The sequence below is a fragment of the Moschus berezovskii genome, chromosome 17 (genome assembly GCF_049115385.1).
Source record: "Moschus berezovskii isolate FMDL1 chromosome 17, NW_MosBer_1.0, whole genome shotgun sequence".
In the NCBI taxonomy this organism is placed as follows: Eukaryota; Metazoa; Chordata; class Mammalia; order Artiodactyla; family Moschidae; genus Moschus; species Moschus berezovskii.
Genome location: NC_142476.1, coordinates 4,104,690 through 4,120,602, shown reverse-complemented (window position 1 = coordinate 4,120,602; position 15,913 = coordinate 4,104,690). Strand labels below are relative to the sequence as shown.

Genomic DNA, 15,913 nt, shown 5'->3' with positions numbered 1-15,913 from the left:
TCACTGTTGCTTCCTGACCTGCATACAGGTTTCTCAAGAGGCAGGTCAGGTGCTCTGGTATTCCCATCTCTTTCAGAATTTTCCACAGTTTATTGTGATCCACACAGTCAAAGGCTTTGGCACAGTCAATAAAGCAGAAATAGATGTTTTTCTGGAAGTCTCTTGCTTTCTCCATGATCCAGCAGATGTTGGCGAATTGATCTCTGGTTCCTCTGCCTTTTCTAAAACCTGCTTGAACATCTGGAAGTTCACGGTTCACGTATTGCTGAAGCCTGGCTTGGAGAATTTTGAGCATGACTTTACTAGCGTGTGAGATGAGTGCAATTGTGTGGTAGTTTGAGCATTCTTTGGCATTGCCTTTCTTTGGGATTGGAATGAAAACTGACCTTTTCCAGTCTTGTGGCCACTGATGAGTTTTCCAAATTTGCTGATATATTGACTGCAGCATTTTCACAGCATCATCTTTCCGGATTTGAAATAGTTCAACTGGAATTCCATCATCTCCACTAGCTTTGTTCGTAGTGTTGCTTCATAAGGCCCACTTGACTTCACATTCCAGGATATCTGGCTCTAGGTGAGTGATCACGCCATCTTGATTATCTGGGTCATGAAGATCTTTTTTGTACAGTTCTTCTGTGTATTCTTGCCACCTCTTAGTATCTTCTGCTTCCGTTAGGTCCCTACCATTTCTGTCCTTTATCGAGCCCATCTTTGCATGAAATGTTCCCTTGGTATCTCTAATTTTCTTGAAGAGATCTCTAGTCTTTCCCATTCTATTGTTTTCCTCTATTTCTTTGCATTGATCATTGAGGAAGGCTTTCTTATGTCTTCTTGCTACTCTTTGGCACTCTGCATTCAGATGGGAATATCTTTCTTTCTCTCCTTTGCTTTTCGCTTCTGTTTTGTTCTCGCTTTCAGGAACAGAGGATGGCAAGGACAGGGCTAACTTCAAGGCAGAAATTCCGTCTCTGTTTCCACCCTTGTGGCTGTATCTCTCTCCCTGCTCACAGTTTTAGCAGGAAACCAGTTTCTTCTCCTGGATAGTTTTCCCTTAGCCTTGATGGTTCGTATAACCCCCTGTGCCTGAGGAAGAAAGTGGCGAGGGTTGGAGCCAAAGCGCACTGCCAGCCCGTTTGCGCAGGCCCTCTACCTCATTCTCGTACAGTCCACCAGTAAACGCAGGAACCAGTGCAACCTGACGCAGAGCACAGAGCCGGATCTGGTTTTCATTAGAGCACCGTGGGGAGTCAGGGATGAAACCTTTGGCTAAACGAGGGGTTTGGAGATCTGTCCTCATCATCCTGCAGAGTCGGCCAGCCCGGTGTCCCACTGCAGACCTGCTCCCACTCCTAGTGTGTCCGTGGGGATGGGAGGGGCTCCTCTGAAGGCACCTTACCTTTCTTCTTCTTGTGTTCCTCTTCCCCCTCACTGGCTCCCAAGAGGGTAAAAATGATCCCAGTCTGAGAGTTGATCCCCACAGCAGTCACTACCATTCGTCCAGAGCCTTCCATTACATGGGTCCCTATATGAGAAAGAAGATGGGAGAAGAGTTTTCTCGTTGTGTTTTTAATACCTGACCATTCTTTGCTGTGAAACATAAACTTGGAAAAAAGCAATCCCTCTTTCTTCCTCTCCCATGCGTAGTGTTGCACTCGGCAGACAGTAGGAAAAGATCAAGAGCAAGCAACCTGGGGGGAAAGGAGAACAATGTGTCTAACAGCTTTGGGGTAAAGCTCCTTTCCACCACCCACTCCAGCCAGCAGAGCCCTTCGAAGGCTCCTGTAGCATCTGCTTCATGGACAACCTCTGTTAGGTTGCTCAATATCCTTGTATTCAACCCACTGACACACTACAGCCCCCGCTAAGCCTTGGGACAAGAGACGGGGTACGATCGGAAGACAAGGCAAGGTCTGGACACAGTCTCTCTGGCTGAGTGTCTGCGGGGAGGTAGGCTGGAAGCTGGTGTAGTCAGGGGCCTCACCTGACAGCAGCATGGGGTCCCTCTCCAAGGACTTCTTGACATGGTCCGATTCCCCAGTCAGAGAGCTCTCGTCAATCTTGAGGTCGTTGCCCTGGATCAGGATCCCGTCTGCAGGCAGCAGGTCACCTGGTACACGGAGGTGAAGGGGCGACGGGGAGAGGGCAGGTGAAGACCATCCAGCCTATCTCAGGGCTGCTCCTAGGGCCCCACCTGTAGGCAATGGCCCGGGAGAACCTCTGAAAGACAACTTCAGATCTGACAACCTGCGATAAAACTCTGCTCTGGGTATTATACATTCAAGCAGTTACTGATCCCCAAACACCTTCCCATGGCCTGAATATTACATACTTGTAACCTAAGACACACAGGGTACAGTCTCACAGTCTTTGGCAGTTTCAGTTACTGCTTTCTTTGAATTTTTTTCCATAACCTCCTTAAACTCTAACCTGGAAGCTAACACAATTTGGGGTCTTTTTGGGTCCTCAGCAATTCCCAGCCCCCTTGTGCCAAAGGACCGAGCCCTCCAATAGGGAGGGTGGCACAGGTGTAAGAAGCAGAGCTAAAAGAGAAAAGAACCACAGAGCTCTCACCGTATTTGATTTGGGCAATGTCACCCACCACAATCTCAGCCACAGGGAGCTGGATGATGTGGCCATTCCGGATCACGGAGAATTTCTGCTCCTTTTCGATGCGGTTCTGCAGCCCCCGGAACTGCTTCTCCTTGCTCCAGTCATTGAAGGCAGTCACGAGCACGACGATGATCACCGAGAATAAGATGGCCGCGCCCTCAATCCAGCCTGCTTCCGCCTCCCCTTCGTCCTCTGGGCTGCTGACGGCTAGGCCACACTCTAGCCCAGGGAAAGGAGAGAAAAGGGTCACCAAGCGGCCTTTGCTGACATTGAAAATGGGGGTTGTGCTTCCGTAACGCCCCAGAACAGAAAGCCAGGGGAAGAGAAGAACAGAAAACTTGGGCAAAATAGCAGGACTGGGCATCATTTCATCACCAATATAACTACTTATGTTTACCCAAAAAGGCATATGACTAAACAGCATGAAACATGTCAATGCAAGCCACAGGCAAGACACACACAGAGGCCTTATGACCCCCAGCATGGTGGTTCCCACTGCTACTTCCCGTGACTCCCAGCTTGGGGGGTGGGGGAACACTGAGGTGCATGGCCTTGTTGGTTGAGTGAGGGTAGAGGATTCATAACATTCTGAATAAGGATTTACTGGGAAAGGGTGGAAGACCCTGGGATCAGGATGAGTTGGAAGAATAGCTTACTAGTTACTCTTTAGTTTCCTTTGGAGAACCCACTCAGATAACGGGGTGGGGGCGGGCACACACACAACACTTAAGCTATTAGGTTGGTGCAAAAGTAATTGCAGCTTTTGCATTGTTGAAATTTGCCGTTTGCTACTGGAATACATTCTTAATAAATGTAGTTATGTTATATATCATTTTAATGTGCATTTCTTGCTTTATGTTTTTTTTGCTAATGACATTTCTTGTGTTTATTTTATCCTTAGACTACGGAAATGATGTTAGACAAGAAGGAAATTCGAGTGCTTTTCTTATTTGAGTTCAAAATGGGTCATAAAGCAGTGGAGACGACTTGCAACATCAATCACATTTGGTACAGGAACTGCTAATGAACGTGCAGGGCAGTGGTGGTTCAAGAGGGAAATGAGAGCCTTGGATGAGGAGCTCAGCGGCCGGCCACCAGGAGCTGACAATGGCCACTGAGCGCCGTCCCTGAGGCCGATCCTCTGACAATGGCCACTGAGCACCGTCCCTGAGGCCAACCCTCTGACAATGGCCACTGAGTACCGACCCTGAGGCCGACCCGCTGACAATGGCCATTGAGCGCCGTCCCTGAGGCCGACCCGCTGACAACTGAACGAGGAGGTGCTGAGGAGCTTAGCGTTGACCGTCCCACAGTCGTTCGGCACGTGGAGCAAACTGGAAAGGTGAAAAGGCTCGGTAACTGGGAGCCTCGTGAGCCGACCGAAAATCAAAAACATCGTCATTCTGGACTGTCATCTTCTCTCATTCTACAAAACAACAATGAGCCATTTCTCAATTGGATCAGGATGCGTGACAAAAAGTGGAGTTTACACGACAACTGGCAATGACCAGCTCAGTGACTGGACTGAGAAGAAGTTCCAAAGCACTTCCCAAAGCCAAACTTGCATCAAAAAAAGGTCATGGTCACTGTCTGGTGGTCTGCTGCCGGTCTGATCCACTAAACTTTTCTGAATCTCGGCGAAACCATTACATCTGAGAAGTATGCTCAGCAAATCAACTCGATGCACTGGAAACTCCAACGCCTACAGCTGGCACCAGTCAACAAAGGGCCCAGTTCTTCTCCGCAGCAAAACCCGACTGCAGGTCACACAATCAACACTTCAAAAGCTGAACGAATTGGGCTACAAAGGTTTGCCTCATCCACCATTTTCACCTGTTCAAAGTTCAGTCGTGCCCGACTCTTTGTGACCCCATGGACTGTAGCTCGCCAGGCTCTTCTGTACATGGGATTTTCCAGGCAAGAATACTAGAGTGGGTTGCCATTTCCTTCTCCAGGGCATCTTTCTGACCCAGGGATCGAACCAGGGTCTCCCACATTGCAGGAAGACTCTTTACCATCTGAGCCACCAGAGAAGCCCATATTCACCTGACCTCTCGCCAACTGACTACTTTTTCAAGCATCTCGACAACATTTCGCAGGGAAAACGCTTCCACAATCTGAAGGATGCAGAAAAATGCTTTCCAAGAGTTTGTCAGATCCTGAAACACGGATTTTTAAACTACAGGAATAAACAAACATTTCTCATTGCCAAAAATGTGTTCACTGTAATGGTTCCTATTAAAACTAGTTATGTTTTAAAACTCATGATCTGAAACTGCAATTATATTTGCACCAACCTAATAAAATTTGTCAACAAATACTACGTGCTTTTCAGTGACAGTGGAAAGAACCCAGACGAGAGTCACGTTTGTTTGTTCAAGGTACTCACGTTCATTTTCTCCCCCCGGGGGGCGGTAGAAGGACAGGACCAGGGAGATGATGGCTGCGATCTCCAGGATGATGAGTGTGACGTCCTGAAGGGCTTCCCACACTAACTCTAAGAAGGTCTTGGGCTTTTTGGGGGGAATCAGGTTCTGTCCAAACACCTGTTTACGTTTCTCCAGATCTGCAGGGTTCCCAGATAGGCCTGAAAAAGAGACAGGAGTGGAGTGAATGAGCAAGAAAAAAGTGGAAGAGCTGGATGACCGAGGAAGGCAGTTAAAAGAGCCCTTTAAAAAGGGTCCCTTGCTTGCCAATCTGCCCAAATATGAGATCCAATTAGGGTGACCAACCACCCCCGTTTTCCCCAGACTCAGCAGGTGTGAAACCAAGACACGCTGGTCACCGGGGCCACTTACTCCTCTTGGTCTCCAGGGTAAGCTAACCCAGACCCACAACTTCATCTCTTCCTCACTGAGTCTGCACCGGGCTTCAGCTCTAAGAGTACATTAAAATGTTTCCTGAGACACAGAATTTTCCTCTTATATTAACATGTAAATGCTGGCCATGATTTAAAAGCAGAGGTGGCTTCTACCTACTGGCTCACACAAAAAGGCTATAAAGAATAAGCTATTTGCTCAAGGTCATGCTAGGGGGCTAGGAGACAGAGCCCAACCAATTGTCCTAATTCCAAGTTCCAGAGGTTTCAGGACATCAACAGAATACAGACTTCATGAGACTCCAGGTTCGGGCATCCCCTTTAAGCACACAGAGCCGTCCCATTCCGCCACACACAGAGGCACACACACAGACACACACATCTTTAAGAGGTACTATTATTTTCCTAAGAACTACGTCCTGAGAGATGTACTAAGTGCTGTGAGTGCTGCTCAGACGAAGTACCAGGAGAAGCACTATGGCGACAGTGAGTGAAGACAACAGCGACAGTGGCAGCGCCGAGTCAGACGGTGTGCAGGCTGCGGGCACGCGCGCTCCACTAACGCGCCACTCACGTGCCTGTGTGAGTGTGCACACCGAGTCCAGGCTCGTTCCCAGAGGGAAAAAGAGGCACAGTCACTCCCAGAGCCCTAGGCTCTTCTCATGCGCCCCAGGAGGGGTTGCACTTTAAGAGGAGAACGCATATCATTTAAATTAATGCCAGGTGGCATTTATCAAGTTGTTTACACAGCTTGATTAGCGAATTGCCTTGGTTTGGCACTGGTTGTCGGTTATACTGCTTGATGGGTTCCCCACAGGCAGGGTGAGGCAACCTTTGTCTTGAAAACAGATCAGCAGTGAGGAGGGTTAGAAGCAGAGGATGGAGACACCTAACACAGCTTTACCCAGAGGCACGGGACGAGCAGCTGCAAGGACAGGAGGGGCTACTGATGCCGAGGACCTCACACCTCTTCACACCGAAGGGCTGGTCCAGCGGGGCGGGGGACACAGTGGGCGGGCAGACTTCTATCTCCACTGAATAGGACCCAAGGGCGTAACTTTAAATGGCAAAGAAAGAGATTTGGGTGAGAACTAAGGAAGACATTCAGAAAGGGATTTGAAAATGGGAAAATCTGTACCCAAGGGAGTACTGTTTGCAGGGGTGTGAAGTGGCACCCACAATTGTGAAGTGGGGACTGGAGACTACTTCCTTCCACCTGCTAGCGCTCAGGAGATAGAAGCAGGAGGCTGATTCGGGAAGTGGCACCTGATGCTCTTATCCAAGGCCTCCTGCCTCCTTGGGGCCAAGAGCACGACCCTGGCTAGAGAGCTGAGAGGCACAGCAGAGCTCTGCAGGGGAACGGGTGGGGGGGGGGGCGGGGGTTGGCCAAAGCACTAGGAGCAACACGGGCTGCTTGCCAGAGGCTCCCTGCCCCCACCACTCTGAGAAGTCGGTTCTCAGCAGGCAAGAAACACCAGAGCCTGGGAAAGGAGTGTTCCTGGGCAGGGCATCTCGATCCCCAGGCGGGCAGAGGCAGAGTTGCTAGGGAACAGGGCCATGCGGGGTGTTTTCTCCCAGGGACCTGAGATAACATATCTGTGCCAACTTGGAACTGCTGTGCTGGACGGTAGGCCTGCTCTTGAGAAACAGGAGTTCTGATAACTTGTTAATCTAGCTGGGATGTTTCTTAAGAAAGTAGGATTTACGACGTAAAGGGAGGAGATGCTATTCCCCCCGTAAGAAGGGTGACTAGACGACTAAGAGGGCAAATCAAGACGTCAGATACAGAAGGTCATCACATGCCAGTAGTCCAATGAAGGCCGGAGGGCCAAAAGACTCAACACCAGTCTAGCTAAAAGGGCTTCCCTGGTGGCTCAGGTGCTAAAGAATCTGTCTGCAACGCAGGAGACCCGGGTTTGATCCCTGGGTTGGGAAGATCCCTTGGAGAGGAGAACGGCAACCCACTCCAGTATTCTGTCCTGGAGGATAGCATGGACAGAGGAGCCTGGCGGGCTACAGTCCACGGGGTCGCAAAGAGTCAGACACGACTGGGTGACTAACACTTTCACTTCCACTGAGGTAACCCTGCCCCACTCTGTTCTCATATTAATGCCTCGTAATCATCCTTGACTCCCCCCCTCTTATCTACAATACCCATTTAGTCAGAAAATTTATCATCTCTACCTCCGAAATATATCCAGGTCCCCTCACCTCTCGTCTCCCGCTGCGCCCGTGCTGGCTTACGCCCTGGCCGAGTCAGCGAGACTCGGCGACTGCCCACCTGGCCTCCTGCTTCCGCCCTTACCTTTCTGTCCTCAGTCCCTTCCGTTTCCAGAGTGACCTCTTTGAACCCAACCCAGGACACTCATCGGCCCGTTAGCGTGGGGTGAGGCTGGGGAGGCGTTTATGACGCCTGTAGGCCCCCTTTATGAGCACCCGCTTCCCCACCTGTTCAGCGCTGCCATTTCCGCCTTGTTCACCGAGACCCCGCCAAGCTAGCCTTCCTGCGATTCTCTGTGTGCACCAGGCACGTTTCCATTTCAGGGTCCCTGCACATGCTGTTTTCTTTCTCAGATTTCCCTTCACTAGTGAGGACTTGTCCTTTCACTTCCTTCAGGTCTTTGGACAAACGCCACCTGCCACGTGCGGCCCACCCTGACCAACGTATTTCACGCGGACGTCTCTGCCCCAGCACATGGGATCCCCTTGGCCTGCTCAACTGTTTTCCTCTACAGGTCTTCTCCTGGAATAGGTTATTTGATATATTTGTTCTACATTTGTTTATCTCCCTCTACAAGGCCAGGGTTTTTGTCTTTGCTCCTTAGATCTAAAGCAGTGCCTGACATGGACACAAATTCATTGAATGAACTGCATGAGTAATAGACATTATTGTGAACATTTAAGTGATGACAACTGTGCCAGGCACATTTGTGTCCTCTCACTGAAACACTGCAAAGCCCTGTGTGACAGCTGTTGCTGTTATTAACCCTATTTCACATACAAGCAAACTGAGGCCTAGACAGGTTTGGTAACTACTCAAGTAAATATGTGGCAGTCTGTAGCTGCTCCACAAGCAGCAGCTGGATTCCAGCTCACACACAGAGGGGGCTGGGGCGGGGAGGCAGCTGTACTCAGCTGAGGCTCCTTTTTGCTGTTACTAACCTTTCCTACTTTGCCTAGGACTTTCCAGATTTCATCACTGAAGCGCCTGTCTCCTGGGACAATCCCTCAGCTCCAGGCAAACAGGAATGGTTGGTCAGCCTCCTTTATTTACCTCAGGGCAGGCCCACTTGCCGCTTTTCTCTGCACCTCTAGGCAAATCAGTCTTGTTCCTACTCTTTATTTACAACTGATGTGAATTAGTCCTGTCTTTTTCCTGTCCTCAGGGATGGTGACACCAGGTCTGTGAGAGTCCAACCTATGAATTTTATATTCAGTAAAAGTTTCATTACTGGCCTTATTTTGGACCCAAGTGAATGAGACAAGACACATTATGGAAAACAAAAGAGGTCAGGCCTCGCTCTTAGCTGGATGCTCTCAGTCACACTTCCTTCCTCTTTGCTTTTCTCTAACCTGTCCACTCCACCCTAAGTCACTCTCAGCTCTTAAATAAAAACCCCTCTAAGAAGTCAAGTGGCCCCAGGACCCCGGCGGGCCCTCTGGCAGGGAGGGACAGTGTGGGGCTGCTAGCGGGCGGCCTTGGGAATCCTCTCTGACATGCAGCATCGCACAGGAGAGCCATGTGGGACTGGGAGCTCCGCCAACCCCCAGTGTGGGGCTTTCCATTCCAATTCTTCCAGCCCCCAAGAGGCTCTCAGGCCTTGATCTCAGCAGCTGTGATTTCACATCAATACTTGCCCAGGCCAGAAGGGGGTTTTCGTCCCTCATCTTCACAGCTGCTTCTCAAGTACACTGCTCCCCAGAGTGGGGAAGGAGGACCTGGCAGCAGGAGAAGGCGGGAAACTGGAAGGGGTTCCCTAGAAATACGTCAAGAAAATGAGCAGAAACCGCGTCCCCAAGAACATACGACAAAACGTCCCACCCAGACCGGGAGTACCTCTTGTTCTTGGCCAGATTCAGCACATGAGCTGGGAAAACGGACAAGAACGTCAGCCTGGGAAGTCACCACCCGCACCCCAGGCTGGGGACTCACACGGCCCCTGCCCAGCGGCAGAGATGGAATGGGCGGAGGTGGAAAATCTGTGTCTGCTCCGAGCCTGTGCAGGCCGTGGCTTAGGAGGAAGAGCGGCAGCCCAGCCCCTCGTGGTCTGGCTTCAGCGGGAAAGGAGGGAAGGGCTGGGCCGGCTTCCCCACAGAGGCCGAGGACTGTCGGCAGAGGCGCCACTTATCAGAGCCAGCCCAGAGAGGGTGCGGCCAGGTCAGACATCAGGAGGGACTTCCCAGCTGTGTGAGCGATGACACCTTGCCAAGGGGAGAGCAGAATCTTCTGCTGCACAGAGAGTGCCTGGGAGAGGCTTCTCTGGGTTGCTTAGAAGCCAGTTCTATTTGGTACATGAGAAGAACAAACATCAGGATAGCTTTCAAGTCCTATTTTAAAACCCTGGATTAGGGGGCAAAAGAGAAGTGAAACTGTTGGTCACCCAGTCGTGTCTGACTCTTTGTGACCCCATGGACTGTAGCCCACCAGGCTCCTCTGTCCGTGGGATTCTCCAGGCAAGAATACTGGAGTGGGTAGCCATTCCCTTCTCCAGGGGATCTTCCCAACCCAGGATCTTCCCAACCCAAACCCGGGTCTCCTCCATGGCAGACTCTGAGCCCCCAGGGAAGCCAAGAGGGAAGAGCAGCCTAAAATCAATATGAGGACTGAAAGGCTTCAGCCAGCTCCTGCGCTAAGCCACTGCCACTGCTCTGAGCAGTCAGAGCCATTTCCCTTCTCCTGCACCTCCCACTTATCACACCCGCAGCTTGGAGATGTGCTCTGTGCCTGCTGGCCTTCCTGCCCCTAGAGAGAAGGCAGCCTCCCTAAAGTCACGGCAAGAGGATGTGGATTTAGCAAAGAATGGCCCTTTCTTCACTCTTGATCCCAAAGCCTGCCCTTGGTGGACAGCTTTGTCCGGGAGTGTCTTTCTGTCCGGCCCTCTGCTGTGCGCCTTTTGTGAACTCTCCGACTCCGGCACAGAGAAGAGAGAGCTGCCCAGAGTGCCCTCCTTACCCTCTGCTCGGTTGCCCTCTCCCAGGCTGTGTGTTCATCCGCTCCTCTGGTATCACACCCCCAGTGCTCACACCTTGGAGCTAAATAAAAAGAGTGAAAGCCCCACTTCCAAGGGCAGATGCACCATCTGCCTTGGCCGAAGAAGGAATGCTATCTTTTTTCCCACCCCCAGCTGACATTCAGAGTAAGGCAACTGCAAGGTTGAAAGCAAAACAAAACTTGCAAGAGATTCTGCTGAGCTGCCAAATGAATGGAGCAGCAAAGGTCCCGGGCCTGGTGGAAGGGGAGGAAGCAGGGAGGGCTCTCAGGTTCAGAAGACGCAGCGACTCTCCCTGCCTCCAGAATTCCCTATCCCCTGCTTGGCAGCATTATGCCAGCTAAGCCAGAAGCCCTGCTCCAGGCAAGGAGGAGATGGCTAGGAAAGAACTCAGAAGCCTGGAGTTGGCCTGGGAAAGAGCAGCCCCGCGGCTGTCACGCACCCTAATTCAGCCCTAGGCGTATAACTCAAAGCAGAGAAGGAGCTCCCAGGACGCAGCATGGAATTCCCTGCAGGGTAGGTAGGACTCAGCAAGGGCACTTTTTCCTCTCCTGTCTTTCTCAACCATCTACCATCCCGCTGTTGATGCTCCTTCCTATAGGTTTTGTGAAAACCTCCACCCCTCTACCACATACTAAATATTTCTTTTTTGAAGCTCCTGGACTTGCCTCAGCTATCCTCATCACAGTGTAGCTGCTCTCCGGCTATTTGAGCTGGTTTGCCCTCTTCTCCTCCCTCAAAGATAGTCTTCTGCTATGAGTTTCTCTCATACCTTAAACTTAAGATATCCACCCAAAGTGTGATGGGCAGACAGGGCCACAGACTGTTCATCTTGGCAGGCATGCCCATGTGACTGGTTTTTAGGGTAATTTACTTGACATCTTCAAGGTGATGGCTACGGGGCAGAGGGCATGAGGAGAGAGGCAGCTAAGCCGTGCTTCTAAGCTGAGCTGGATGGACTCCTAAAAGCGGACTGCTCATGAGTCTGAGCAAGCTCTGGGAGCTGGTGATTGACAGGGAGACCTGGCGGGCTGCAGTCCATGGGGTTGCAAAGAGTCGGACATGACTGAGCGACTGAACCGAACTAACTGAAAAGTGGATTTTCTGAAACAGACTAATTTTCTATAACAGACTAATAAACAGACTAATGATAGGGAGGAAAATCTCAGAGAAGCCAGTCACCCATCCATTCTATCCCATATCCACTTGCCAATTTCTTTACACAGCCCCTGGAAACATCAACATTCTCCAAGGCAGTGGACTCTAAATGGGAGGCATGCATTCATCTGCTGGAGCATGGGAAAGGTACTAGAACTTTCTGTATTACTTCATCCATTCCTATTTCTTGCAGAGTCTATTATGTAAATGATATTAGTGCTAGAAGTACTAATAGTAACACAGTAGCATGTAGTTGAACATTTACTGGGGCTCCGTGTGCAGTTTTCTCCCAGATTGACAGCGCCACTAGACGTTTCAGTCTGCCACACTGAGGAAGAGCCCAGCTGTCAGAGAGACAGACAGTGCGTGGTAGGGCACGCCGCTGACCTCGGAAGGCGTGGCAACAGACACACAGCAGGGACACAGCTGAACCCCGGAAACCATGAGGTGGCAGGAGATCTTAACGCACATCCTACAGTTAATGAACCGAGCATCAAAATTTGGGCTGTCTTAAAGCAGTTTCTTTCCCCTTCCTGCCATTTACTCCCCAAAGAATCTCAGCTCCCAAAACTGAGTAGCTGCTCAGTAACTATGCAAGGCAGAGATGCTTGCATCTTATGCCAGGAACGTTTAGTAAGTGGTAGCGATTACCCTAGAGCACGGCCAGGCCAGAGCTTTCCTAGACAGTCACATGATTGAGGAGTCACCTGTCCTCCCCTACAGGTCCCCATGACACCATCGTAGTGCTGGGACACTGTTTCTGAAAGTGACTTAACTTTCGTGCACTCTCCTAGTGCCTGTCAAGCCCTGTGGAGGGAACAATGGTCCTGTTGTGCTCACCACTGTGCCCCCACTACCTGCTGCACACTATTTGTTCATTGTCTTTGAAAAGAAATTAGAATCCCTGTGTCCTATGGCCATACCTCAGCTCTGCCGAGGAGAAAAGAAACAGCAGGATGTAGAGAAGGTAATGGCACCACACTCCACTACTCTTGCCTGGAAAATCCCATGGACGGGGGAGCCTGGTAGGCTGTAATCCATGGGGTCACGAAGAGGCGGACACGACTGAGCGCCTTCACTTTCACTTTTCACTTTCACGCATTGGAGAAGGAAATGGCAACCCACTCCAGTGTTCTTGCCTGGAGAATCCCAGGGATGGCGGAGCCTGGTGGGCTTCCGTCTATGAGGTCGCACAGAGTCCGACAAGACTGAAGCGACTTAGCAGCAGCAGCAGCAGCAGAGGCAAGATGAAATAGAAATTCCCAGCAACGTTCTTCTTGATCCAAATTCAAAATAAATAGCCTTTAGCTTTCTGAAGGAAGCCCACAGGTAATTATTCAATGTTTAGTCAACACTCCGCTTCTCTGCCCTTTCTGGTCTGGGCCCAGGTCCCCCAACCCCCCCAAACTGTTGGCATAGCACCTCCTCAGAAAACATCATTCTTCTTCTGAAGAAGGGTAACACAACTGAGGACCCATGTAGAAAGGTTCTGTGGGGAAGGAGAATTCATACAACTTTCTATCTGCACCAAATGATCTCTCATCCAGATCTTCTCTTCTTCCTGCACACCAAGGGAGACTAAGGAAAAGACTTCTTTCTTCCCCTTAAGCCATGGGTAATTCTCAGTTCAGATTCACACAGGTTTTTCTTGCTCTTGGAAGCCAGGAGATAGCATGGAAAATTGATCAGAAGATAAAAGGCTATCTTCCAGTGGGTATCATCCACACTGCTCGGCTCTTTGAGGATTGGAAAAATCTGGGGGTGGGGATGGAATCGGGAAACAAGCAGCAGTAAAAAGAGAGAGAAACTGGAATGAGGAGAGGAGCAAACTGAAAAGACGCTATCGGTGCAAAACACTCAGCTCTGCTAACTGATAAACCCCAGCAACCCAACCACTGAGGGCTTCCCCGACAGCTCGGCAGTGGAGAATCTGCCTGTAATGCCAGATGTGGGTTGGATCCCTGTGTCGGGAAGATTCTCCAGAGGAGGAAATGGCAACTCACTCCAGTATTCTTGCCTGAAAAATTCCACAGACAGAGGAGCCTGGCGGGCTCCAGTCCATGGGAGTCAGACACAACTGAACGACTGAGCACACACAATGTAAACGCTTACCCAACCAACACAATCATCTCTGCCTCTGCGCTGGGCCTGTGTCTGCTCACTGAGAGTGCTGTGGAGGCTGAGCACCTCCATGCCGTCTCACATGTAAGCGACTCAGCCACTGGGGCATGGCCTCTTGTTCCAACTAGTCATTGGACTCAAGGAACACAAGCCAGTATTAAATGTATATTAGTACTGGGTCACAGTTAGGCATTTTATCAGGTACCAGAATATAAAACAAATTGTAAAACTATCTGTGCTTCTGAGATTCTCTGTGTTGCTGCTCTAGCTAAAGAGGCAGCAGAGCATTAATGGTCTTTTAAGTCAGAAAACATGAACTATTCCATCAAGTTCTACCCTGTGGTAAGACTTTAGGCAAGTAATTTAACTTTTTTGGTCTGTTGAGAGTGAGACTGAAAGAAAGAGAAATAAAACTATGTTAGTGTCAGAAAAGTTATAAACTGCAAGTTCCATAAGGTCCCTTAGTAGCTATAGTTTAAAACACTCCATCCTGAAGATACTATCAATCCAACAGAAAATAAAGGGGAAGGGTCATGTTCTAAGAAACGATCTTCCCAATCTTACTTCACTTTACTTTCCAATCAGCAGAATCCAAGCGCTGGGAAAATTTATCTCCTTATTATCAGCCTGCAGGGGCCTACCACAGGTGACAAAGCTATGCTCGGCTGTCAGGCACCCTAGTGTGGTCTGCTGTGAACTGGCTGGCTTTCTCTGGCACCTGGATATTGATGCTCTTTTCTCAGCCTGTCCAAACAAACCGCTCAGCATCACCTCTGTCTGGGGAGAGAGTCCTGTGTCATAGCTCTTCTGGCTTCTTTTCTTACCCTTTACTCTTCTCATACGTGAGGGAGTCACTGTCGGCTCTGAGGGCTAAAAATCACTCATGGAAAACTTGTTTCTCACAGCCTGCTTCCCGGCTCCAGGACCAGCCCAATAGTAAGTTGTAATATCGAAAAACATCAGGATACATGTTTTTGATCTAAGGAAGTAGGGGAATGGCAGTGGACCGCTGTGCCGGTGGTAGGGGTTCTGGCGTGGCCAGGGTCTGAAGCAACAGAAGCACCTGACATCAGAAGGTGACTTTCAACTACAGGTCTAACACTGGGATTGGGAAAGAATCTAAGCATTTGATATCTGATTCCGAGATGAAAGAATACATATGCTGGCTATGAGAAAGGGTTTGGAAAACTGGGAGGAAAGTTTGGACTCTGCTCTTGGAAGTTTCTCAGGTTCCAGTTCATTCGGAGTTTCACCTGTGAGAGAAACAACTGTGTCAAGGGAAAAGCACAGTACAGGAAGAGGGAAAGGACGATCCTGCTTAAATTCTGATGAGTGTTCGTAAAGTACTGCATTATCCCAGTGAAAACACAGTAGGAGTAGCCACTGTGAAAGTGGCACATAAAGAAATCTAGCTGAGAAGAAGGCGCCATCCAAAGGGCCGTCATCAGAGACCGAACAGACGGTAACGACTGAGCCCCAGGAAAGCACCTCAGCACCGCCTTCCAAGCCGGGCTTCCTCTGACATCGGTGGTGAATGCAGAGAATGGACAGCGGCGGCAGGTAGGCCGCAGCAGCCTGGCAGAGTAACAGCCTGCACTCCACAGGCACCCATATTCTGGCAAATATCATCAGGCGCACGGGCTCTGTTTCAATGTGAGACAACTGATTTATTGAACACCCATTATTAGAATAAGCATTGTACACACATCATTTAATGCCAATAACTCTATAGACTAAGTATTGATATCATTTTCAGAAAAGAAAATGATTTTTACTTACGGAGAATGAGTAAACTATTCAATGTTATTCAGCTAGTAAATGGTAGAGCCAGTACTGAAGTCAAAGCCTGTGAGATAAGAACATGAACTCTAGGAGTACAGACAACATGTAAGGCAGCTCTCCTTGCTGGTACAGAAAATAAAACACGGGCAATATACCGATATCTAGATACATATTTCTCCCTTTTTTCTTTTAATCATAGAGTCTGGACTCCAAG

At 49.8% G+C, this 15,913-nt stretch overlaps 1 protein-coding gene across 7 annotated transcripts in view; it reads right to left on the bottom strand.

Moving 5' to 3' along the window:
• ATP2B4 (ATPase plasma membrane Ca2+ transporting 4) overlaps positions 1 to 15,913 on the bottom strand; it is a 103,894-nt gene that overhangs the window by 35,167 nt on the left and 52,814 nt on the right. For all 7 annotated transcript variants that reach the window (XM_055420108.2, XM_055420107.2, XM_055420101.2 and 4 more), the window contains 4 exons: positions 5,000 to 5,197; positions 2,572 to 2,829; positions 1,982 to 2,107; positions 1,397 to 1,522 (listed from right to left, as the gene is read on the bottom strand). In XM_055420108.2, coding sequence (XP_055276083.1) covers positions 1,397 to 1,522; positions 1,982 to 2,107; positions 2,572 to 2,829; positions 5,000 to 5,197 — 708 coding nt within the window. The remainder of the gene's footprint in view (positions 1 to 1,396; positions 1,523 to 1,981; positions 2,108 to 2,571; positions 2,830 to 4,999; positions 5,198 to 15,913) is intronic.